Source organism: Pristis pectinata, chromosome 4, assembly GCF_009764475.1.
Source record: "Pristis pectinata isolate sPriPec2 chromosome 4, sPriPec2.1.pri, whole genome shotgun sequence".
Taxonomy (NCBI): domain Eukaryota; kingdom Metazoa; phylum Chordata; class Chondrichthyes; order Rhinopristiformes; family Pristidae; genus Pristis; species Pristis pectinata.
This window is the reverse complement of record NC_067408.1, coordinates 23,060,300-23,083,025: the sequence shown is the minus strand read 5'-3', so window position 1 is coordinate 23,083,025 and position 22,726 is coordinate 23,060,300. Positions and strand designations below refer to the sequence as shown.

General features: G+C 37.9%; 1 protein-coding gene across 2 annotated transcripts in view; it reads right to left on the bottom strand.

The window, feature by feature from the left end:
• The window catches only part of LOC127569852 (uncharacterized), a 29,788-nt gene extending 8,486 nt beyond the window's left edge, over nt 1-21,302 (bottom strand). The window contains exons 1-10 of one of the 2 annotated variants that reach the window (XM_052014832.1): nt 21,217-21,302; nt 20,095-20,191; nt 17,988-18,090; nt 17,428-17,488; nt 16,157-16,285; nt 14,125-14,253; nt 13,933-13,969; nt 12,207-12,271; nt 9,576-9,658; nt 81-207 (exon numbers count right to left, since the gene is read on the bottom strand). In XM_052014832.1, the coding sequence (XP_051870792.1) occupies nt 81-207; nt 9,576-9,658; nt 12,207-12,271; nt 13,933-13,969; nt 14,125-14,253; nt 16,157-16,285; nt 17,428-17,488; nt 17,988-18,090; nt 20,095-20,191; nt 21,217-21,277 (892 nt within the window). In that variant the 5' untranslated portion in view covers nt 21,278-21,302. The remainder of the gene's footprint in view (nt 1-80; nt 208-9,575; nt 9,659-12,206; nt 12,272-13,932; nt 13,970-14,124; nt 14,254-16,156; nt 16,286-17,427; nt 17,489-17,987; nt 18,091-20,094; nt 20,192-21,216) is intronic. The other variant, XM_052014833.1, reaches the window with a different exon arrangement.
• Nucleotides 21,303-22,726: the final 1,424 nt, after the last annotated feature.

Genomic DNA, 22,726 nt, shown 5'->3' with positions numbered 1-22,726 from the left:
TCAGACAGATTTGGAGGGTGAACACAAGCAGCCCTGGATAAAAAGAGACAAAATGAAAGAGGAAATTTTGGGCAATTTACCTAGAGGTGCATTTTCAAATGTTGTGCAAGGTTGCAACTGCTCATACTGCCACACTTTAGCTGGTCGGTAACACACAGGAGCTAGGATAATGCTGCAAAGTGGCACTTCATCTTGGTGTTTCTGTCTCTAGCAAGAGAGAAAAAAATATTTTTAAAAAAGTCACTCAGATTCTCATTTCATAGTTGCTTTATACCAAATGCTTATGTTCACAATCAAGATTTTGTTGTATGTTGCATACATATTTTATTAATATTGTGTAAATTCTGAAAATTGCATCACCTTTCAACATCCTGGCTAAAACACAGAAATCATTTTGTTCTTATGTTTTATTACATCATCCCTCCTTCCATTGCTTCAGAAGTGAGGATTTTTACCCTAGCTCGCTCAGTTTCAATTCAGTAATACAAATTATGTTAATATAGCAATGATGCCTGGGAGTCTTTCTTCATACAGCAAGTCATTAACACATGAAAGGAACATTATGTGGACTGGAAAAATTATAGAACCATTTAAGAAACAGTCAAATGGTGCAATAATAAAAATAAAAAATGCTGGAAATACTCAGTAACTCGGACAACATCTGTGAAAAGAGAAAAAGAATTAACATTTCAGGTCAAAGACCCTTTTGTCAGAATCTGGAAAGAGAAAACAAGTTGATCTTATGTTGCAGAGAACCTGGGAGAAGCATGGATTGGACAAAGCAAATACAGTATATCTCTGAAAAGACAAGGCCAATGAGGATTAGATGTAAGGGGGAGGGGGTCTCAAGTAGGACCAGAACAAAGACTACTTAGTGTATCCCACAAAAACAAAGCCATAACTTGGGCCCATGGCTACATCTTTGATCTGAAGGAACTGTGTGGAGTTGAAGGAGATGTTCGACGGAAGAACAAGTTCAGCCAATTGAATGAGTGCATAGTTTGTTTGACCTCTGTTCAAAGATGAAGCAGAGAGCCCTCGGACTTCCTGGTAAAACGATTGGCTCCCTGGGTGGAAGACTTGAGATGAGCTTAATGGGCTTGGCCAACTGCATTGTTGTATTTGAGACAAGCAATTTAATGTCCATCTGTGAATTTATAGCTAAAGATTATTCAATGTGGCTTGAAGAAAGCATGTTGGGTTACCAGTGTCCAATCTTACTCCATAACTAGATACATTTTTAATGCTTCTATTAAATAGGCAATACTTTGCTTTTGTTTCATTGGAAGTGATATAAATATTAAGTTGCATTAAAAATTATTGCCAAATGTTACCTAAACTCAAAGAGCAGGAATTACTGTTTTTTCCTCATTTTGCTGCAACATGATACAGATTAAATTATGACTTTTTTAAAATTATTATTTCCACAGTGATGACCTTTCCTCACTACCATTGCTTCTGATAAAGCATCCCCACCAAGATTTGCTTCCATAGATATATCTCCTTCCTAGCAAATATCTTTGGCTTCAAATGATTCTATGTGATTTCTAGCTGAAATTTTACCTTGCGTTTTGAAAATAATCAAGGTATTCACTGTTTCTCAAATCACTGATCACATTGTATCTAGAGATCCACAACTAATACCAATGCTGGGCACATGCATGTCTTGACTTCTGTTTCAGCAATGACTCAATTTCTCAGACATTCGCCAGTGTGCAGTCCCACTTCATCCCTTGCTGCATTCAGCACTTTAACAAAAGAGTTACTGTCATCCTTTCAGTTGTCAAGAATCGCATCATAAACTCCAACAATTCTTGAATTCAAACAATCCTCTGGATTCTTCTACCTTTTCATTTTCATCTAACCCATTCTCTCCATTGAGTTTTACTGAGGTTTCAGCTTTTGCCTCAATAAATTTCAAACCCAACATGTTAAGCTCTTCTTCCACTGCCCTTGTAACCATTTCTTTGGCCAGGAATCTTCACCCTAGACATTAGACCTCTTTCCCCACCAACACCCCCCCCCCCCCCCCATCTTCAGAATCCCAATTCTACTTCGACCTTTCTCTCTAACTTTCTCTCCTCCCTTGAAATTTTTTCCCTATCCAAAAATGCCAGTCTGACGTTACCCTTCTTAATTTTTTCCCCTCCCCTTACCCTAACCACCATCTTCTGAACTTACAACATTCTGTTCACTAAGGATCAACCCTGACCAGTTTTGACAACAGGTCATCAATTTAAAAGATAGGCAACTATATCGAAAATAGAATTCAAGTAACTCTTCTAAGTTAGTACCCTTCTATTTTACGGTTGAAGGGAAAATAGTAAAGAGAACTGGCAAGATTTAGGTCAGAAGGATATGCATTTTATTTTAAAAAAGTGTTTTATAGTCAGACCTAAACATTTATTGACTCAAGTGCAACAGTTTAATCTTAGTCATTTTACAAGCATCAATGGTCACAAATAGAACAATAAGGTATGTAACAAAGAAACAGGTCATTCAACTCTAATAGTCCTCCTAAGAGTTCATGCTCCACTCAACCCACTGCCTGTTTGCTCACCTAAATCTAACAGCATAACCATCTATTCCCTCCTCTTAAATGCATCTATATTTGCTTCAATCATTACCAGTAATAGTAGGTTCCTCATTTCACCATTCCTTAGGGAGGTTTCTTCTGAATTCCTTTTTGGATTTCTTGGTAACTATCTTATAATGGTGGACTCAGAGGCCTTTTATTTCTGGAATCATTCTTGAAAGCCTTCCCTGCACCCTCTCCAATGCTTCTATATCCTTTATGATATACAACCAGAACTTGTGTTGTGACCATTATTTAAGTCATTAACTTGGTCACTGAGGGTCACTTCAAATAACTGCAATGAAGAATGCACTCCCAGTTAGGCATCAGTTTTCTTTTATTTAGCTAACCAAAAGCAAATATTTTCAAAATCTATATTTCATTAAAATATGAAATGATAAAATTAATTGCTCTTTAATTAAAAGTCTCAGAACTTGAGATAAGCTAAATTGGTCTTTACTTTTTTTGCTCTGTTCAAGAAACATATTACCTGACACAGACAGTTTTCCCAGTCTATGGATCAAAGCCAAGCTACTGGACCCATCTAGGGATTGGGATGTTATTTGTAAGATAAGATTCTACAAATATGACTACACCAGACTATTGTCCCACTAGTCTGTGGGACTGAGCTCCAATTAAAACCCCAATCCCCAAACATTTGTGAGGAGGAACTTGCAAGATCAATGGAGTGAGTGTGTTGAAATCCAGCACGACATCCTTCTGGTGCTACAGTAGTTGTGATGTAACTGAATAACTTGCTTAGGCCAATTCAAAATACAATTAAGATATACAGCTCTTCACATACAAATGAATTTCTTCTGCAAAAGTGAGAGATATATGGCACAGTATTTCAGATATGTTATCATCAGAGCCAAGTATGTTTTTTTAAACAAATTCTCTAGATTTCTAAGCTAAGCTTTTGCTTGCTTTTTGCTCCAGAAGTAATTCCTTTAGATATATCCTCCTCCTACTAACCACTTGGAGCAGGAACTTTGAGGAATATCAGCAATCTAGCTGTCCAGTCTGAAAGTCTTGCAGCCACACTGATTTTCAAATTTTTCTACCAAAGTGCTTCTTGAAAAGGTGCAGACTGCTTTTACAGATGTCAGACCCCATCTCCCTGTCCCCACCCAATCAGATTTGCAGCCAATCAGCAGAGTGGATAGCATTGTCAACATACTCGTCGTTAATAAAATTAGATCACACGACCAAATGCCTGTGATTCCTTTGACAACATTGGCAGGCACAGTCAATCCACCAGCTGAGTGCTCATTTTCAGATACTATCAAATTTCTGGGCTGAAACATTTAAAGCCAGGTGCAGTTAATATAAATTATGTTTTAGCCAACATTAATACCTATGTTTGTAGCATTGTATCCAACTTTGTTTTAAATATCTAGAAATAAATCACCCAGTTTTTGAACAAATATAGTTTTTATAATCTGCTCAGTTAAACATATAGCAGGTAATTATTAAGAATCCAAAATCAGATATAAAATTGCTACAAGCTACTGACCCATTCAAAGAGTGCTGTGATGGGTGGATGCTTTTTCTCATTAATTATATTGACAGAATACAAAATTAACTTGTACTTTAATGTAGCAAAACAACCCAGAGTGCTTTATGGGTGTTATCCAACAAAATATGACAGAGCCACAGAAGCAACAGCTTGGCAAAGAGTTAGGTTTCATGCAGTGTGTCTAGAAAAGTGAAGTGGGTAGGGGAGCAGAGAGATATATAGAGAAAGAATTCCCAAGTTTAAGGCATAAGCAAGAAACTCAGAAGTTTGCAATACTGGAGGAAATTGCAGATTTGAGGAGTGAGGCAAGGGAGGGATATGAAAACAAGAATAAGAACTGTTTAACCAGTAACTAATGAAGGAGTGATAGGTGAACAGGCCTTGTTACAAGTTAGGATGTGGGGAGCAGAAGTACGGATAATCTCAAGATTAGAGATAGAACATAGGCCAACCAGAAATGCAATGGAATATTCTACAGGATTTCGGCAGATGAACTGATCCACAAAAGGTGATGTTACAGGAGGAGACACAGGTGGTCTTAATGAGAGCACAAATATGTAATCTGTTGCTTATCTTAAGGTTAATGATGATATCAATGTTGCAAGCAATCTTGTGCATTCTCAAATGGTTCTCAGGGAAATGTACTGAATTAGTAGCTAAGGAACAAAATTGGTAGCAAAGACCAAGGATTGTGGTTTCAATCTTCTCAATACATAGCTAGAGGACATTTCTGCTCATCCAATATTGATATCAGTCAAGGAATCTTACAATTTAAAGACAACAAAGGAATTGACAGAGGGAGTAGCCAGAGAGAGGTGAATATCAGCAGCATGAGGAAGCAAAAGCTATTTTGTTGCAGGAGAGCATGCGGGTGAGAAATAGAAGGGAAGTTCAAGGATGGGTGTTTCTCTGGCTACAACTAGTAAGATAAAAATTGAACAAGATGAATGTAGATCCACTCAGCTGAATGGCCATGGAGAGTCTTTGAAGGAGATGGTGCGGTAAATTGTGTTGAAGGCTGAATTCCAGTCAAAAAGGAAGAAGTTAGATTACCTTTGTCATACCACATGGCATGTCATTTGTGACATTGATAGTAGGTACTATGATGGGCATTACTGGTTTGTACGGACTCAAACAAGATAGGCATAGAGGGGGAAAGGACCATAAAGTGAAAAGGAAGCTCAAAAATAAGCAGAGGTTTGGAAGGACAGAGTGTTGAAGCAGCAATATACAAAATGCTGGAAGAACTCAGTGGGTCAGGCAGCATCTACGGAGGGAAATGGACAGTCACATTTTGGGTTGAGACCCTTCATCAGCACTGGAAAGAAAGAGGGGAGATAGCCAATATAAAAAGGTGGGGGGAGGGAGTGGAGTAAGAGTTGCCCGGTGATAAGTGAATCCAGGTGAGAAGGGGATGATAGGCAGGTGGGGGAGGGGGAAGAGTGGGAATGATTTAAGAATCAGGGAGGTGATAAGTGGAAGTGACAAAGGGCTGAAGAAGATTGAACCTGATAGGAGAGGACAGTGGACCATGGAATAAAGGCAAGGAGGGGAAGTCAGAGGGAGGAATGTGTGGGTGATGGGCAGATTGAGAGGGGAGGGGAAAGAGAAGGGGTTTTAGGGCCAGTGGAATAAGGGAAAATAAAGGGGGAACAGAGGGGAGTTGGTTACCAGAAGTTAGAAAAACTAATGTTCACGTTGTCAGGTTGGAGGCTACCAAGGCGAAATACGAGGTACTGTTCCTCTGATCTGCGTTTAGCCTCAATTTGGCAGTAGAGGCGGCTTTGGACAGATATGTCAGTGTGGGAATGGGAACTGGAATTAAAATGGCTGGCCACCAGGAAATCCTGGCTGTTATGGCAAACAGAGCGAAGGTGCTTGATGAAGCGATCCCTCAATCTGCATTGGGTCTCACCAACGTAGAGGAGGCCACACCAGGAGCACCAGATGCAATAAATGACACTAATGGATTCACATGTGAAGGACCACCTCACCTGGAAGGACTATTTAGAGACTTGAATGATGGTGAGGGAGGTGGTGTAGGGGTAGGTGTAACAGCGCAGTTGCAGAGGTGAGTGCTTGGAGGGAGATCAATGGGGAGGGGACGAGCAGACAAGGGAGTCACTGAGAGAGTGATCCCTGCGGAAAGTGGAGAGGGGAGGGGAGGGGAAGATGTCCCTTGTGGTGGGATTCTGTTGGAGATGGCAGAAGTTGCAGAGAATATGTCAGATGCGTTGGCTCGTGGGGTAGTAGGTGAGGACAAGGGGAAATCTATCCCTGTTACGTTTGGGGGGGGGGGGGGTGGGAAATGAGGTGAGTGCAGACTTGCAGTAAATAGAACAGATGCGGGTGAGGGCTGCATTGAATGAATAAACTTTTAAAATGGTAGGTGAACATAATGGCAAATTTGAAGGAGATGGACAGAATCTGGTGGGACAGAAAGAGAATCATTAATAATATTAGCTATGGCAATAGCTAAGAAGGGACACTGCATAATCTGCATTTTAGTGGGGAACAAATGGAACCAAGATGTAGAGGAAATAAGGGATAATAATAAATGTCAAAAAAAATGATGCGAGGGAAGACCTTGAAGGACATTTGGTCCACTGGGCTTTGGTCAAAGCAGATTACTGAATGGTCAACTGGTTTTTTGTACTTATTAGAGGTAAAGATTGGAGGTGACAGAGGGAGTAGATTTTAAGAAGAATGCTATAGAAAAATGTCACCACGTTATCTTCGTAATTAAGTTAGATTCAGAACAGAGAGCAATTTTGGAAGGCAAGAACAGTAATTGATAGCTGTTTATGGTAACAACCAGATCTGACAATGAAAATTGTCCTCTTAAGCATAACATCTGATTGAATGAAGGCGAAATACTAATCAGGAAAAGGACTAAGTTGACTATAAATCATATACTGTGAAAGCTCAGATTGTCTGCTTGTTGGTAGCTTAGTAAATTAAATGTGTTGATGTTGAAGGCAAGTAATGATACAATTGTTAATTACAATAGTTATCCAATAGCATGGACTCCAGTGTTCTGAATTTCTGGCAAAAACGCTAAGAGAATAAACGTAGCTCTACTTATTTACTGTTTAATAAGATAGCTTTTGCACAAAATCAGGAGTCCAATTTTGTTATAAAAATACAAGGACATAGAAGCATATAAGATTAGAGAGTTGCACATTAATAATGGGATTAAAATTGCAGTCAATTTAGTTGAAAATTGAGAACACCGGCAAACAGGACCAGGTATACCAGAGAGTTAACATAGAAATATAGAAAATAAGAGCAGGAGGCCATTAAGCTTATCAAGTCGTCTGCTATTCAGTGTGATCATGGTTAATCATCTAACTGAATACCATATTCCCACTCTCTCAGTGCTCCTTGATAATGTTTTCATCAAGAAATGCATCTTTCTTATTCTTAAAAATAAGAAATTTAGACTCTACAGTTGTCTGTGATAGAAAATTCCACAGGTTCACCTGCCTCCAAGTGAAGAAATTTCTAATGTCAGTCTTAAATCTCTGAACTGAGACGGTTCTAACCCTTGTTCTAGACACCCCAACCAAGGAAAACATCCTCTCCGCATCCAATCCACCTAGTCCTGTCAAAATTTTTAAAGTTTCCATTAGATCTCATTCTTCTACATTCTAGTGAATACAAACATAATCAGCCTAATCTCTTTTCATTAGACAGTCTCACCATCCCTGGAATCTCAGTTTGTTGAATCACCGCTGCATTACTTCTGTGGCAAATATATCTTTTCTTAAGGACTGCACATAATACTCCAAGTATTGTCGCATAAAGGCTCTGTAGCAAGACATCCTAGCTCCTGAACTCAAATCCTCTTACTATGAATGCCAATATACCATTTGCCTTCTTAACTGCTTCCTGCACTTGCATAGTTGCTTTCAGTGATTAGTGTACAAAATCACCCAAGTCTCTTTGTACATCAACACCTTTGAATCTAACACTATTTAAAAAATGCAGTGCTTTTCTGTTTATCCTATCAAAATAAATGTTATTTGTATCTGCCATTATACTCCATCACACTCATTCAATCTGTGCATGTTGCCTTGACACCACCTTGCATGTCCTCATAATTCAGAATCCCTCCTTGTTTAGATGTGTCAACAAACTTCAAAACAGTACATTTAGTTCCCTCATCCAAATCGTTGATATATTATTAAATATCCAAGGCCCAAGCACTGATCCTTTCGGTATCCCCCTAGTTACCAATTGCCACCATGATACCAATTTATGATGTTTCTTTCTGTCAACCTATTTTATACCCGTGTCAACACATTTCACCCAATACCGTGTAAATAAAATTTTCTAAACAAAAACACTGATTTAGCTCAGCTTGTCCAGTATTTCAAAATCTAATATGGATGGTGTGTAGAATTAATCACCCAGTAATAAATTTTGATCTTATTTTCCACACATTTCAAAATTCAAGAGGCATCTGTCCAAATATTTATAGTTCAGTCTACTGTACCAGTCATCTTAGAATATGAGAAATGAGGGATCCTTGGTTCATTATCGTCTTTTTAAACAACAGCAAGATTTCAAAGCATACGAGATGGCAAATGTGTTATTTATTCTTCAGAATGGGTACGTTAACCTTGGCCAATCTCATAGCAGGTTATGGCTGTACCTGTGGATAATTTTTTTCCCACATTGACCACTGAGCAGGGAGGGGGCACCTCTGCTGATTGGGTTTCTTCTTTAAGTCCTAAGCAACTTTCATTTTCATTCAGTTAAATAGTACCAGCATTCGAGCAGTGTGCAAAATCCACTCGCACCTTTTTTCTCCCTGGCAATATTTTGTGAAATTTCACTTCAAAGTGACTCAAGTGCCAACATCTCCCTCAATATTGCCTCCTCTGATCAGAAATACTGAACAGTTATCTCCCTTTGACCCAAGATTTTCAATAACATCCTTTGACATTGTGGAAAATGCAAGATTTCTTGCCATCTGCAGACTGCCTTGGTAATCCTTTCCCTAACACTGCTATCAGTACTGTGTATTTGGTTGCTACTTCCAAAGACATACAGGTTAGGAAGTTGTGGTCATGCTACATTGGCACCGGAAGCGTGGTGACACTTGTGGGCTGCCCCCAGAACATTCTATTGCAAAGGATGTATTTCACTGTGTGTTTTGATGTACATGTGACTAACAAAGATATCTGATCTTACTTTTTAAGCACTATTCGAAAAGTAGATTTTCCTCTTTCCCAGTAGTGGCAAATCAATCAAGAGCAGGAAATGCACCCAGTTCCTAATTTTATTCCATCCGTGTCCTGATTTAGAATATAGTGTCTTTTTGAAAATGGAAAAGCATCAAAAGATAGTCTTATACAAATTATTTTGAATCACCCTTTACGATAAATTTAATGAGTATATTTTCTCCTTATACAGTTATCATTGACAATTGAAATATACGATGATGTTACAAGATACAAAACACATGTAACTCACTATGTTTTTCTGCTTTGATGGAACGGAGATTGCATGCATCCTTTTCTGTTCAATGCCTGGCCGCAACTTAGTGATGGTTTTACCTTATTAAAAAAAAGATAGCTGAAGGCAACATAAAATTTAATTCATGTATCGGTCTTATAATATGTATTCTATATTGTTTCACAATGCAAGGATTATACATTTACAGAGTGCAATGTAATTACATTGGCAACAAACATGAAAAGTCATTTGAGAGTTTTGAAAGAATTCCAAAAGCTAATTTATATAATTGAACTGTACAATTGTTTTAATGGATTAAAATGTTTTTGTGTGACTAAGGATGATAATGTCTAGAGCATTTAACGCAACCAAGAGAATAGAATTTCCTTGCAGAGTTTTCATGGGACCTATGGAACAGTTTGGTTTGGTTTTCCATATTAAAAGTAGACACATGGAAGAGCCTAACTAATTCACAGATTGAAGGAGAAAATTGCCAGTACAAGCTTTCTCTGAATAGAAATGTTGTCAAGGGAAAAATAGCAGTTACCATTTGAAGGAAGGAGCAGCATTAATAACAGCCTGTATTTATGTAATGCTTTTCATGGAGCAAAAAGCTATTGCACTGTACAGGTACGTTTTCAAAATTTGACATCAAATCACATTAGTAAGATATTGAGGCAAAAGACCGATCAAAGATATATTTTATGGGGAAACCTAATGAAGAAATGATAAATAGAGAGGCAGAGAGATTCAGGGAGAGAACTGCATAGATTATGGCTCAGCCAAAGGCAAGGCTGATATTTGTAAGCATTCCTAAATTTAGTGCTCCATTTGAACAAAATTGGAGGAACATTAACACCTGGAGGAGATTATAGAAATAGGGAGGACCAAAGTCATGGACAGATATGGAAGCAAGAATGAGATCTTTAAATGTAGAAGCACCAGAAGCCATTGTAGGGCAGTGGTTTCGAATACTGAAAAGCCCATAGAGAGTGGATGTGGAGAGGATGTTTCCATTAGTAGGAAGTCTAGGATCCAAGAGCACAGCCTCAGAATAAAGGGACGTTCCTTTACAATTGAGGTGAGAAGGAATTTCTTCTGCCAGAGGGTGGTGAATCTGTGGAACTCATTGACAGAGGGAAATTGATGTGTTCTTGATTGGTAAAAGGGGTTAAGGGTTACAGGGAGAAGGCAGGAGAATGGGGTTGAAAAAAAACAGCCATAATTGAATCGCTGAGCAGACTTAATCAGCTGAAAGGCCCAATTTTGCTCCTATATCTTATGATCTCTTGGGTCTTATGGCAGCAAACACTATAGAGATGGATAAGTGGGAAGGTACAAGATAGGGTAGGGACAGCAGATCACTGATAGTGTCAAGTTTATAGAGGATAAAACAAAAGTAAAGGCTCAAGAATACATTAGAATAGTGAATACTAGAGATGTGGGTATTTCAATAGCAAAAAGACAGGGGTATAATTGAGAGATTCTATGGATATCATGGCATGGATAAGTAGTCCAAAGGTCATCTCAGGTCAAATATGGAACAAAAATCCTTAATAATCTTAAGATACCAGAGGGGGAAAAAACAGAGACAACAACTAATGAACAAAGACAATGCCTTCACTTTTCCCCATTATTTTAAAGAAATTCCAGGTCATCCAAACTGGATGTCAGACAAACAGTCTGACAATTCAGGGACCACAAAGGCATTAAGAGAGGGAGTTGTGAAGGAGTCCAGGCCGTCATCAGCATATATGTGCAAACCTGATTCTGATAAGGCAGGCCACACATGAGTAAGGGAAAAAGGCATGATAAATATTTGGTGGGGATGGGAGCAAGGGTGGAGAGCAGTGGGAAAGAAAAACATTAGAGGTTTTAACACAGTAGCCATAAGAGAAACTTTAGAGCTTTCTTGTGGCATCTCCAAATGATAAACAAGAATGGAAGCAGTGAGCAAGGTCCAGTTGGATAATGGTGGGAAGGATTGGAGCAGGATGATGTAATCATACAGTCAAAAGCTGCAAGGAAGCCAAAAAGGACAACAAGGGATCACATAGATTGTCTTTGTTACTTCTGTCAGACTTTGGCACCATGGCAGGGGCAAAAGCCTGAATGAAGGGATTCAAATAAGTAGTTCCAGGAAAGATATGCACAAATTTGGGAGGTGGCAACACAGGATTGTGGGTTAAAAGGCTTAAGTTACTGGGCTTTAAATGGGAATTTCAACCCCTAAGCCTTTTGTTGTTAATATGCAACAGATAATTCACTTCCATTAAAATTATTTCCCATTTTGAATTCAGTTCATATTTTCTGTTGTTATAATTCTAATGCAATTTATTAAATGTTCTTAATATTGTTGCTGTGATTATGAAGGATTCATTAAAGTTTATCAGGCTTTTGAGATTGATGGGGCAAGCAGATGGAAAGTTGAAGTAGATTACAGGTAATTTGAAGATTTATTACAAGATTCACTGGTGATAAGAAGCCGAGGCAGATCAACAACAAGAGGGAGTACAAGTGAGCAGAGTTTTGGAGAGCATTTATGTTTCAGAATTTTCAGTGAGATGAAGTTCATGGAGGAGGAAGGCAAGAAGCCGGCTAAGTGTGCATTGATTGGAATAGGAGGATGACCAGTGTCATCACCAATACCTGCAACTGCAACCGAAACACATTGAGAACTTCCACACTCCTCAGTTCCATCTGTCACATGGTTTCTAAAAACAAAAGCACATTTGAACAATGTTAATACACAACACTGGAAGGGAGCTGGGTCCCATGATAGATCATTGCAAAGAGTAGAGCATCCCCATTGTTACTGCTGTGAGTTAATAATCATGAGAGATATGGAGATTTTCCTCCCATTTTGTAATTATTACCCCAATAAAAAAGGGAGGAGGTATTAGATGTCTTAGCAGGCTAAAAGACTGGTTAAATTCCCAGGGCCTGATGAGATCTATCCCAGTTTGACATGGGAGGCAAGGGTAGAGATTGTGGGGACTTCGAAAGAGATTTTTGAAACTTTTACTGACCACAGGTGAGGTGCTAGTGACTGGAGAACAATGAATGTGGAACCTTCATTAAAGTAGTGCAGCAGGGAAAAGGCAGGTAATCACAGGCCTGAAGATCTAACATCAGTGGTAGGAAAGTTATGGAAAAATAAATTTGAAAACACAGGATTCATCTACACTTGGAAAGGAAGGGATTAATTAAAGATAGTCAGCATAGCTTTGTTTGGGGATGTTCAGTTTCTGAGATTCACAACCATTTCTGGAATGTATTCCCCAAGAAAGTAACGGGTTTACTGTACCTTCCACTATTCAAATTTATGCATAACAAAGGACTCCTAAGGAACTTAATCTGTTTGTTAATTAGGGGAGAGCTGTACTTTCTTGTCACTGATATATAAAGTTCCTCATTGTTATCAGACTCTAGTTCCTCTGCATTTCTGCAATACCTACTGTTTTCTGCAGTGAAGAGAAGTATTCAACATTACAGCCCTTACTTTACCACCCATTAAAATTTCTTCCATCATCCATTCCACATAACCCACAATTTCTTCTACTGTCTTCATCTTCTTAATATATTTTCCAATACAAGCCTTGCTAATTTAGTCTCATATTCCATCTTTTCTCATTGACCAGTTTTAGCTTATATAGAGCTGCTTCCAAAAACCCTCCCATTCTTCAGGTTTACTTCCTCTCTAAACAACATGACGACATATTTTAACAATCTAATACAAATATGTATTGCTAGCTATAAATGGATCGCTTTTCTTCTGGAGTTATTCTGAAAAATGAAATTCCTTGAGAATTTTGATTTTTTTTTTAAACTGTTTATCCAATGGCAAATGTTTTAATTTGATTTCTGAACTTCAAGCCATTTCTGCATTCAAGTTTACCAAAAATAACTTTAAGTTCAAGATTGTAGTGTCTGACTTCTGTGTTTCATGAACTGCATGCAGAATTTTATCATATCCTGTTTTTCTAGGGCATCCCCTACAGCAAGATTAATAATTAACCTGGTCTTATTAAACACAAAAAGGTCTAAGACAATCTGTTCCTTAATTGGTTCCATGACAAAAAGTTTCAGGAAAGAGTCCCAAATGCATCCTTTGAATTCGTCCTTCAAGTTACTTTTACCAATTTGATTTTTCCTGCTTGTATGAAGATTACATTTCCCCACAATTATTGTATTACCTTTGTTGTCACGTCTACACACACTGATGATACTGCCATTTATCTTCTGCGTGTCTTTCAGAACAACATTAAGCTTGCTAACTTTATCAAAAGGTATTATTAGAAATGGGAATTTTGCATTTGTTTGCAGTGACAGCATTAACATTATTTCACAAGGTTTTAACCAGCAAAAATCTCACTTGAGGCTTCTTTCTCTTGTAATATTTCCAGTATGCTCTGAAATCCAAAAGAAACTTATTACAACAAAGCAACGTTCTGGAGGAATTTAATATTACAAGCATTTTTTTTTATGGGTTGCAGGTTTTACTCCTCTATCCAATACTTACAAATAAACAGTTTTAATATGAAATGATTATAAAAGTGCATATTACCTAAAATTTCTGAGAGATTTGAAGGCTGAGGTATTACGTCAATGTTTGCTGCTTTACTACTGTCCAGAAGAGTAGAATTTTTGCAATAGAACCAGCCAACATCTTCCAGTTGCACAGGAGAAGTATGGTCTGAAAGTTGGAATGATATTGTGTTATTACAATGTTACAGGACTACATTGTAGGGATTCATAAATAAGGCATCTTCAAAACTGATGAATGTTTTGAAAATCAAAATGACAATGTTATAATCAGCCTTATGGGTGGAAATTAATTTTCCTTATGGTAGATGATTAAGATCAAAATATGCAGCGCAGCAATCACCCATTAAATGTTCTGACCAATCAGAAAGGCTGCAGTGTTCCCACCACTATAGAAAAGCTGTTAAGAGTTGGGGATGAGGCAAGTGACAAAGAATTGGGAGGATGGAAACAAAGTTTGAATCTTAATTCATGGAACAAGAAGGAGTCGTAAGGATGAACTTTAGAATGTAAAATGGGTAATTTGGAGATAAAGGGATAGAAATTATGATGGGAGTGAGGGATGTGAGCTACTGGTGACTCCATTCTGCAGCAAACAACTTCCTCCCATCCAAAAAAGAAAGAAAAATTCAAAAACAAATGAAAACAACACACCAGATAAGAATGATAAAAAGAATTTTTTATGGGCTGTGCAAAGTGGTTTTACACATACCCTTTTGTGCATCTGATATGTTTATCTACAGTAGCTGTGTCATCAAATTACAAGAACTGATTGATGACACTCTTAGGGATTTTCCACAGCAAATATGTGGTGCCTGAACTAGAGGAGAAATGCTTACTCAGTGGGTGAAGATCTTCCCCCATATCAAAGGCCCCAAGCCTACTTGGGCAACTGCTTGAGGTTCAAGCAGAGAAGGCTTCACCAAGATGGATCAGTCTTCCTTCATGCAAGTTTCTGTTTTTTCTTTCCCCTTGAGTTTCTGACGACTCTGTTCACCACCATTCCTGCCCTGGATACCTAGTTTCAACATCCAATATACTATCAGCTTTTGGAAGCATGTGATACCCATGCCCACACTTCTCCAAATCCTTAAATGTAAGAGTCAGAGAATATAGGTGTAGAAATTTCCTTCAATTCATGAAGGTGTGCTAAGTGAACCAATTTGAACTGAAAAGTCCATTGAAATCTCAATTTTAGTACTGTATGCATAAACTTAAGGGCTTTGGATGGTGTTTACTGCTTAGTTTTAGCTTAAAATCTAAAAGAACTGAAATTTACATCAGTTGGTGAAACTGATTCATGTTTATTCGACGTTTCTTTTCATCCAATTTTCATTTTTATGGATATTCATTCGAATGCCTTATTCAGTGAATGCATTATAGAGCCAGTATTATTTTAGGCTACAGCACCACTGGCCTAGATTTTAAGTGTCCTGATGCATCTGGGGATTCATTGCATGCTTGTGTGAACTTCAAATCACAAACTTGCTGGCAGTTAGACCATTTTTAATCAGCGAGAGAGTAAGCTTCCAGACTTCTTCAGTCAGTATTTACATAAGAGAACCTACCTAAGCAACCTGTAACAGGGACTAAGGCAAGTCTTGGATAAATTTACATCTTCTGAATTGAGTGTCTTTAAGTGCAATTAAAAACTATATTTACATAAAGAATTCAATGGAATGAACACCTTCTGGTGAAGCAGACTACAGCATGCTGTTACAACCATCTAGTGCATGTATCACTACTGAATTTCTAGATATACAGATTATGTGTTCCAAGAAAAAATGTTGAACCAAGGTTACATTCACCAATACAATTAAATATCCAAGGATGCTGGATATTTCCTCACAGAAAAGTGTCAATACCTAGAACCAAGTTGCTTGTGACTACTAGGATATACTCCATTAATCTTGAAGAATTTTGACTAAAAAGGAATACTAATCATAAAATAATAAACATTACAACATCAAAAACAGATACCAAAAGCAAACTATTCCAAAAAAGATAATTTGAACAAGGTATTCCATTTATTGCTGAATTAATGCTGCCCTTACCCTCTGCCTCTCGGAATAATTCTATAGAAGAACAACTATCCGTTCTTGCGAATGAAGATGAGTCGACAAGCAGATCTGAATCTACTGAAGGCAAAGGGGAGGGGAAAGCTTCAGATGGTAAGGAAAATTCTATAAAGAGGGATAGACATTAAAGTTACTATTCTGACATGAATTATGTTGTCTTTTCATTCAGCTTGGGTACAGTTGCAACTTCACAACAATCAAAGACATTTAACAGCAAAACATCCCAATGGCCTGATGAAAAGTCATTCATTAAAATTGTTAACTGTTTTTCACTCCGGAGATGCTCTCTGGCCTGTTGAATAATTCCAGCATTTTCTGTTTTTAATTTAAGAAAACAGAGTTCAAGCCACATAAGATATTAGGACCAATAAACAACGCCTTAGTCAAAGAGGTAGGTTTGAAGGGGCACCTTAAAAGGACAAGAGAGAGAACCGTTCCAGTGCTGGTGATGTTTGGGAAGGAAAACTGTTGCTTTAAAAATATACTCTTTGATGGTAAGTCAGTTTGTTTGATTAATGCAGCTGAAAATGTTATTTAGAAATGATCCAGTCTATCTGCAAGTAATACTGTTTTAAGCAACTGAAATAACTTAATGGAAATAAACAATCTTTCACTAGTTGTACTAGTGAATTAGTACTTCATTTATACCTTTGTATCCTTCTGCCCAAAAGGATTTTGCTTGTAAATCTAAACAAAGGCTCATAAATAGGCACAACCAACATGAGTCACAAAGGTATTAATTCAATCCAACATACGGCAAATTTTGTGTGAAAGCTGGCCCCTTGTATGTTTTTTTTAAATACAAGGTCACAGAAACTTAAAATTGGCCAAGCCAGCAGGAAGGAACATCGATTTTAAAGCACAAATTAAGTAAAGTGTGCCAAAATTTTAAAAAAACACAACCAACAGAAACTGCAGGACAATATATTGTTCTGTCATTAATAAATGTTCTTTTAAAGCTATGTAGTGTGAGTCTTCAATTAGAATTAATGTGCTCAAAAGTTTCAAGTAGACAATTGCATGGAAAGAAACAAGGCAGACAAAGGCACCTGAAGAAAAAGCTGATACTTTGGCATTGTGTTTCATTCAAAATTGTGTACCATTGATATAGCAACAGTGGTTATTTGTTAAATATTGTGGGACTGTAGCAATGCAGAAGATGATTTTTAAAAAAATCACATTCCACAGAAAAACCCGCAGAACTTTTTAAAAATATTGTAGAATTTCTTTCAAAATAGCTTTCTTACCCGAACTAATTTCTGTGGGTTCAGAACATGTTGCATGTCTGGAACTACTTTGGGTAAATTTCTGAAACAAATGTATAATTGAGCTACAGTAAGTTTCAAACTTCCATTTTCAGTTGTAATTTGTGTATAATCTTTTCTCCTATGATAAAGTTAATAATTTTACCACAGATCCATGTAAAAGTAAACAGTGCTACTCTAGGAAATGATCGTACTGCAGGAATTTATGTCAAGATAATATTAGTTAAAATTGTAATAGCTAGAATAACCTGGGTGTAAAAACAGATTAAATATAATTTGATCATTTAGAATATTAATTTAAAACTGGCTTTGCCAAAAATCAACAATTCACAAGCCACATTAAGTTGTGATCATATCATTTCCTTGGCATCTCAGAATTACTTTTAAATGTTTTAGAAAAAAAAGCACAAACAACCACATTTTTGTAAAAATAAGCTTGAAGCTGAAGAAACTAAAGAAACTAAATCAAATGACAATTGGCTCCTTAAGTTACTATTCAAACAGAAATTAAACATATTTATGACTTACAATAGTAAACATACCTTCCACCTTTGAAGACTAGGACTTCTGTTCCAAAAAGGCTCAATTCCTCTCTTTTCCTTTAAATTTTTTTGTTGTGCAATTTTTTTAAATTGTGATAAATGCCTTAAGAACAAAGAGACATGATATATTTTTCTCCACATTTTGACAAAATATAGGAGTTTGCAATGTACAAATCCTGTAAATAAAGACATCAGGGATGATTTGGTTCCCTAATGTAGAGGAGGCTACATCTGGACACTGATAGCCCACTTAGCACGGCCCCATAGCACCCTTTATCTTCACTCTGAACATTCACAGGGACATATGCAAAAGTACTTTAAAAAAAGACATCCCCTCTCAACTGAACTTGTTACCATTGAGAAATCTTTGGACTGGAGAGAGCTGCACAACCAAAGATAAAGGAAAAGAACAGCTTCCATCACATACAACAGTTGGTGAAGAGAAAGACTACAATCCACAATGTCTCTTAATAAATGCAGCAAGTACTGCCAGTCCCCACTGACCAAGGTGCAGGTGTAAGCCCTTCCTCAGTGCTAAGTGGCCATACTGCTCACCCCAGTCTGTCCTACACCAGCCATTATAAGCAGCTCTTTACACCAAGCTAAAGGACAATTATTGGTGGATTTGCACCAGGTTCCTGAGAGAGCAGCACAATGCAGCAGGTAGGGCAGGGGTTTGGACCTGGTTCATGGTACAGCAGCACTGTCAATAATGCATCTTTCAAATTATAAAGCTAAAATGACCTTTTTTTTTTTTTTTTTACACACATTCCATAATGCTCTCATTCCTGGGAACACATCCTCAGTGTTAAGCAGGACACCAGCATAAATTGGAAAATTGCAAGTGAATCATTGCATCACCTGTAAGTCCCTGGATGGTGAAACAGGCCAAAGTTAAAAAGCAGGTATTGCATCTCCTGCAATTAGATGGGTTAGTGCCATGAAAAGGGGAGTTATGGGTTATAGAGGGAAAAGCCCCTTCAGAATGCTGAAAAGGATCCAGGAAGATGTGTCTGATACTAGAAATCTAATTGAAGATGGTGGAAAAGGACTGAACAGTTACACAAAGAATAGAGTCAAGGTAGCAAAAATGTCATGTAGGACAATATCAATTTGAGATGTGGGTCTACCAGGAAAGTCTGCATAGAAGTAGGATGTTCAAGGTTGAGGCTCCACGAGGGTAGAGGGAATGAAGGGAAGATCTTCCGAGGAAATAAGGTCAGTGACCATCCGAGAGACAGCAGCCTGATGTTCAGTTGTGTGATCATGGTGATGAGTGAAAGCTGACATCTGGCATCTACAAGGCAGAGGTCACCAGAGCAGATCATCACCACCCTTATTAGCTTGGAAAAGCTCAGCTTCTGGAGCCAGTACCACACAATTGCATTGTACCAGAATTTAAGAATATATGAGAGAAAGAATAAGCCATTTGGCCAATCAAGTCAGTTCTGCCATTCAATTAGATATTGGCTGACTGATCTTGACCTCAGCTTCACTTTCCCAGCTGCTTCCCATAACCCTCAACTCAGAGACAAGATTTTTTTTAATTTCAGCCTTGAAAATGTTTAATGATTCAGCCCCCAACACTCTGAGGTAAAAAAAAATCCAGAAAAAAAACACAAGTAGTAATGTCTCAACCCTGTCATAAATGGAGAATCCCTTATTCTGAAAATTTTAAATTTCCTCATGAGGGGAAACTCCTATTGGCATCCACCTTATCAAACCTTCTCAGAATGTTATATCTCAATAAGATCCTCTCTCATTCTCAACTCTTTCTAGACCTAATCTTACCTCATGTCAACCCCTTTATGCCATGAATTAACCAGATGAATTTTCTGTGAACTACCTCCAATGCAAGTAACGTGACCAAAACAGACCCACATATCCAGTTGAACACAGTTGTGGCAAGGCTTTCCTACAATGATATTCCACCCCCTTTACAATAAAAACCATGATACCTCCTAAAGTCTTATCTCAAAGCACGACTCCTAGTGGTAACCATTACTAAATTGAAATATACATTTTGAATTGCAGCTAACTAGTTCAAAATGCATCAGGATTTTCTTCAGATTTGGAATCTCATTATAAAAATCACAAGTGCACTAACCTTTGACCACCAGGAACTGGTTTATCAGTTGCAGATAATTCAGAATCTTCTTCACAAATCAATGACAATTCCTTTAATTTTGAGCTGGATTTTGGATCTAAAAATAAAATCTTATCCAATTAGATAGAAGCATTGACATCTGCTATCAAAGTAATATTTTTTATAGAAGGAGATAAGATACTGGGATATAAGCCAGCTTTAGTGCGAAGTGTTGGAGGGAAGAGTGCGAGGACAGCAGTGGAGTGGCTGTCTGCCTGCCTGGTATACATCCTGCTAGAAGTTTTACTTTTCAGTGAAAACGACAGAAAAAAAATGAGTAGACTGTAAAATGGCTAACCAATTTGATTACCATTCATTTTTCACAAGCAAAAAAGTTGATTTATTTCTCCATTATGTTTTATTATGCTGTGTAGTGCCATATTTGTTAACAATTAACAACACTAAACTGTTGAAGTACAAAACAGAATTGAAAGCAGATGTTCTATTTATGTCCAGGTGATCAAACGTAAAGTGATGGCAATGAATGGTCCATTGACTTTCTTGTCATAGGTCATGACATTCTAGCATATTGGCTATCATAAGTAAGACAGATTGGGAAAAGACCTTTAATCTAGATAATTGCAAAGAAGTCAATAAGTTTTGCTTTTTAAGATCTTTATTAGTCACATGTACATCGAAACACACAGTGAAATGCTTCTTTTGCGTAGTGTTCTGGGGGGCAGCCTGCAAGTGTCGCCACGCTTCCGTCGCCAACATAGCATGCCCACAATGGCCAAATTATGAAGTTGTTAAGTATACTTTGTGCCGAGTTAACCAAGTTAGCCTGAAACAATAGTGGTATGAATGAGATGGTATTAGCTCCAAGCTATTGGGCAGTGGAAGAAAATGTACACCCATCCCTAAGTGTTTTTTTGGCGACCTACCCTAAAAATGTACAAATGGACAGAATCACTAAGGTAAAGTATTACTTCAGTATTTGTTTATACTCATTTGAATGCCCATTAAATAACACCTCAGCATCAACAGGTCATTCAAGAGTGAGGAGAGTAAATTATGGATGAACACCTATTAAGGTGATTATCTACAATATAGTAAATACTTATACAACATCAGTAACGTTACTTCTCTTTCTACCATCATGAGTTGGGGAGAAACACAGGTTTGTCTGTGTATTTGCTTGCATGCCTTTCCAGTTTGACTTGGCTTTAATACAAGACATTGTGATTCCTGTGCAGATAAAGAAACAAAATTAGTCCTTACAGATTTCACAGAAACAATCAGAATATGTACACAAGTATTTACTCTGCAAAATTGACAACTTAGCTCTATAGGTCTCTGCACTCCTTCAGTACCTCACTTATTCTTTATGTAAGAGTTCTTGAGAGACACTAGATAAAAATCAGGAATGGAAAGCTGAAAATTTTGCCAGCCCAACCCTAATTAATCAATGAGCATGAATGAGGATAACCTACAATGATTCTGGACCTTTTACAAGAACGCATCCCAACACCACAAATTGAATGCTGAGCTAATAAAAGATACGTGGAAGCAAAGCCAAAAAATTGAGCTCTCCAGAGGAATGACCAGAAGTTTGATCAAAAATGAGCATTGCAGCAAGTACAAAAGCAATGAAACATTTTGAAGGGTAAATTTTACAACATAGACATTCGTTAATTGAAGGAACAACCACCATTCACAAAAAACTTGGGAAGCAAGATTATAATGCTGGTACAGATTATAGAGGTGAGGTTAAAAATTTTAACTATGAAACATTGCAGCATAAGACAATGCAAGATGGCAGGGATGGGAACAAAGGGCAAATGAGACCACGTGAGACTGGATACAAGCAACAGAGACCTTGATAAATTCAAGTTAATGAAAGGATGGAGGAAAGGAGGCCAATTAAGCCAGCAACAAAACATGATCAAAGCCTGAATGAGTTTCTCAGAGCAGAGGCGTTGGGATCTAGGCAGATCAAATAATGCAGGTATTCTTTATAATAGGGTTAGAACATAGAACACTGCAGCACAGTACAGGCCCTTCAGCCCACAATGTTGTGCCAACATTTTATCCTGCTCTACTATCTATCGAACCCTTCCGTCCCAAATGTTAACTTTTCCCCTCCCATTTCTCTACCATTCACGTGGCTATCTAAGTCTCTTAAATGTCCCTAATGTATCTGCCCCCACAACCTCTGCCAACAGTGCATTCCGCGCACCCACCACTCTCTGTAAAAAAACTTACCTCTGACATCCCCCTTATACCTTCCTCCAATCACCTTAAAACTATGCCCCCTCGTGTTAGCCATTTTTGCCATGGGAAATTCTCTCACTGCCCACTCAATCTATGCCACTTATCATCTTGTATACCTCTATCAAGTCACTTATCCTCCTCCTCTCCAAAGAGAGAAGCCCTAACTCACTCAACCTATTCTCATAAGACATGCTCTCCAATCCAGGTAGCATCCTGGTAAATCTCCTCTGCACCCTCTCCAAAACTTCCACATCCTTCCTATAATGAGGTGACCAGAACTGAACACAATACTCCAAGTGTGGTCTAACCAGAGTTCTATAGAGCTACAACATTACCCCGTGGCTCTTGAACTCAATACCCCGACTGAAGGCCAACACAC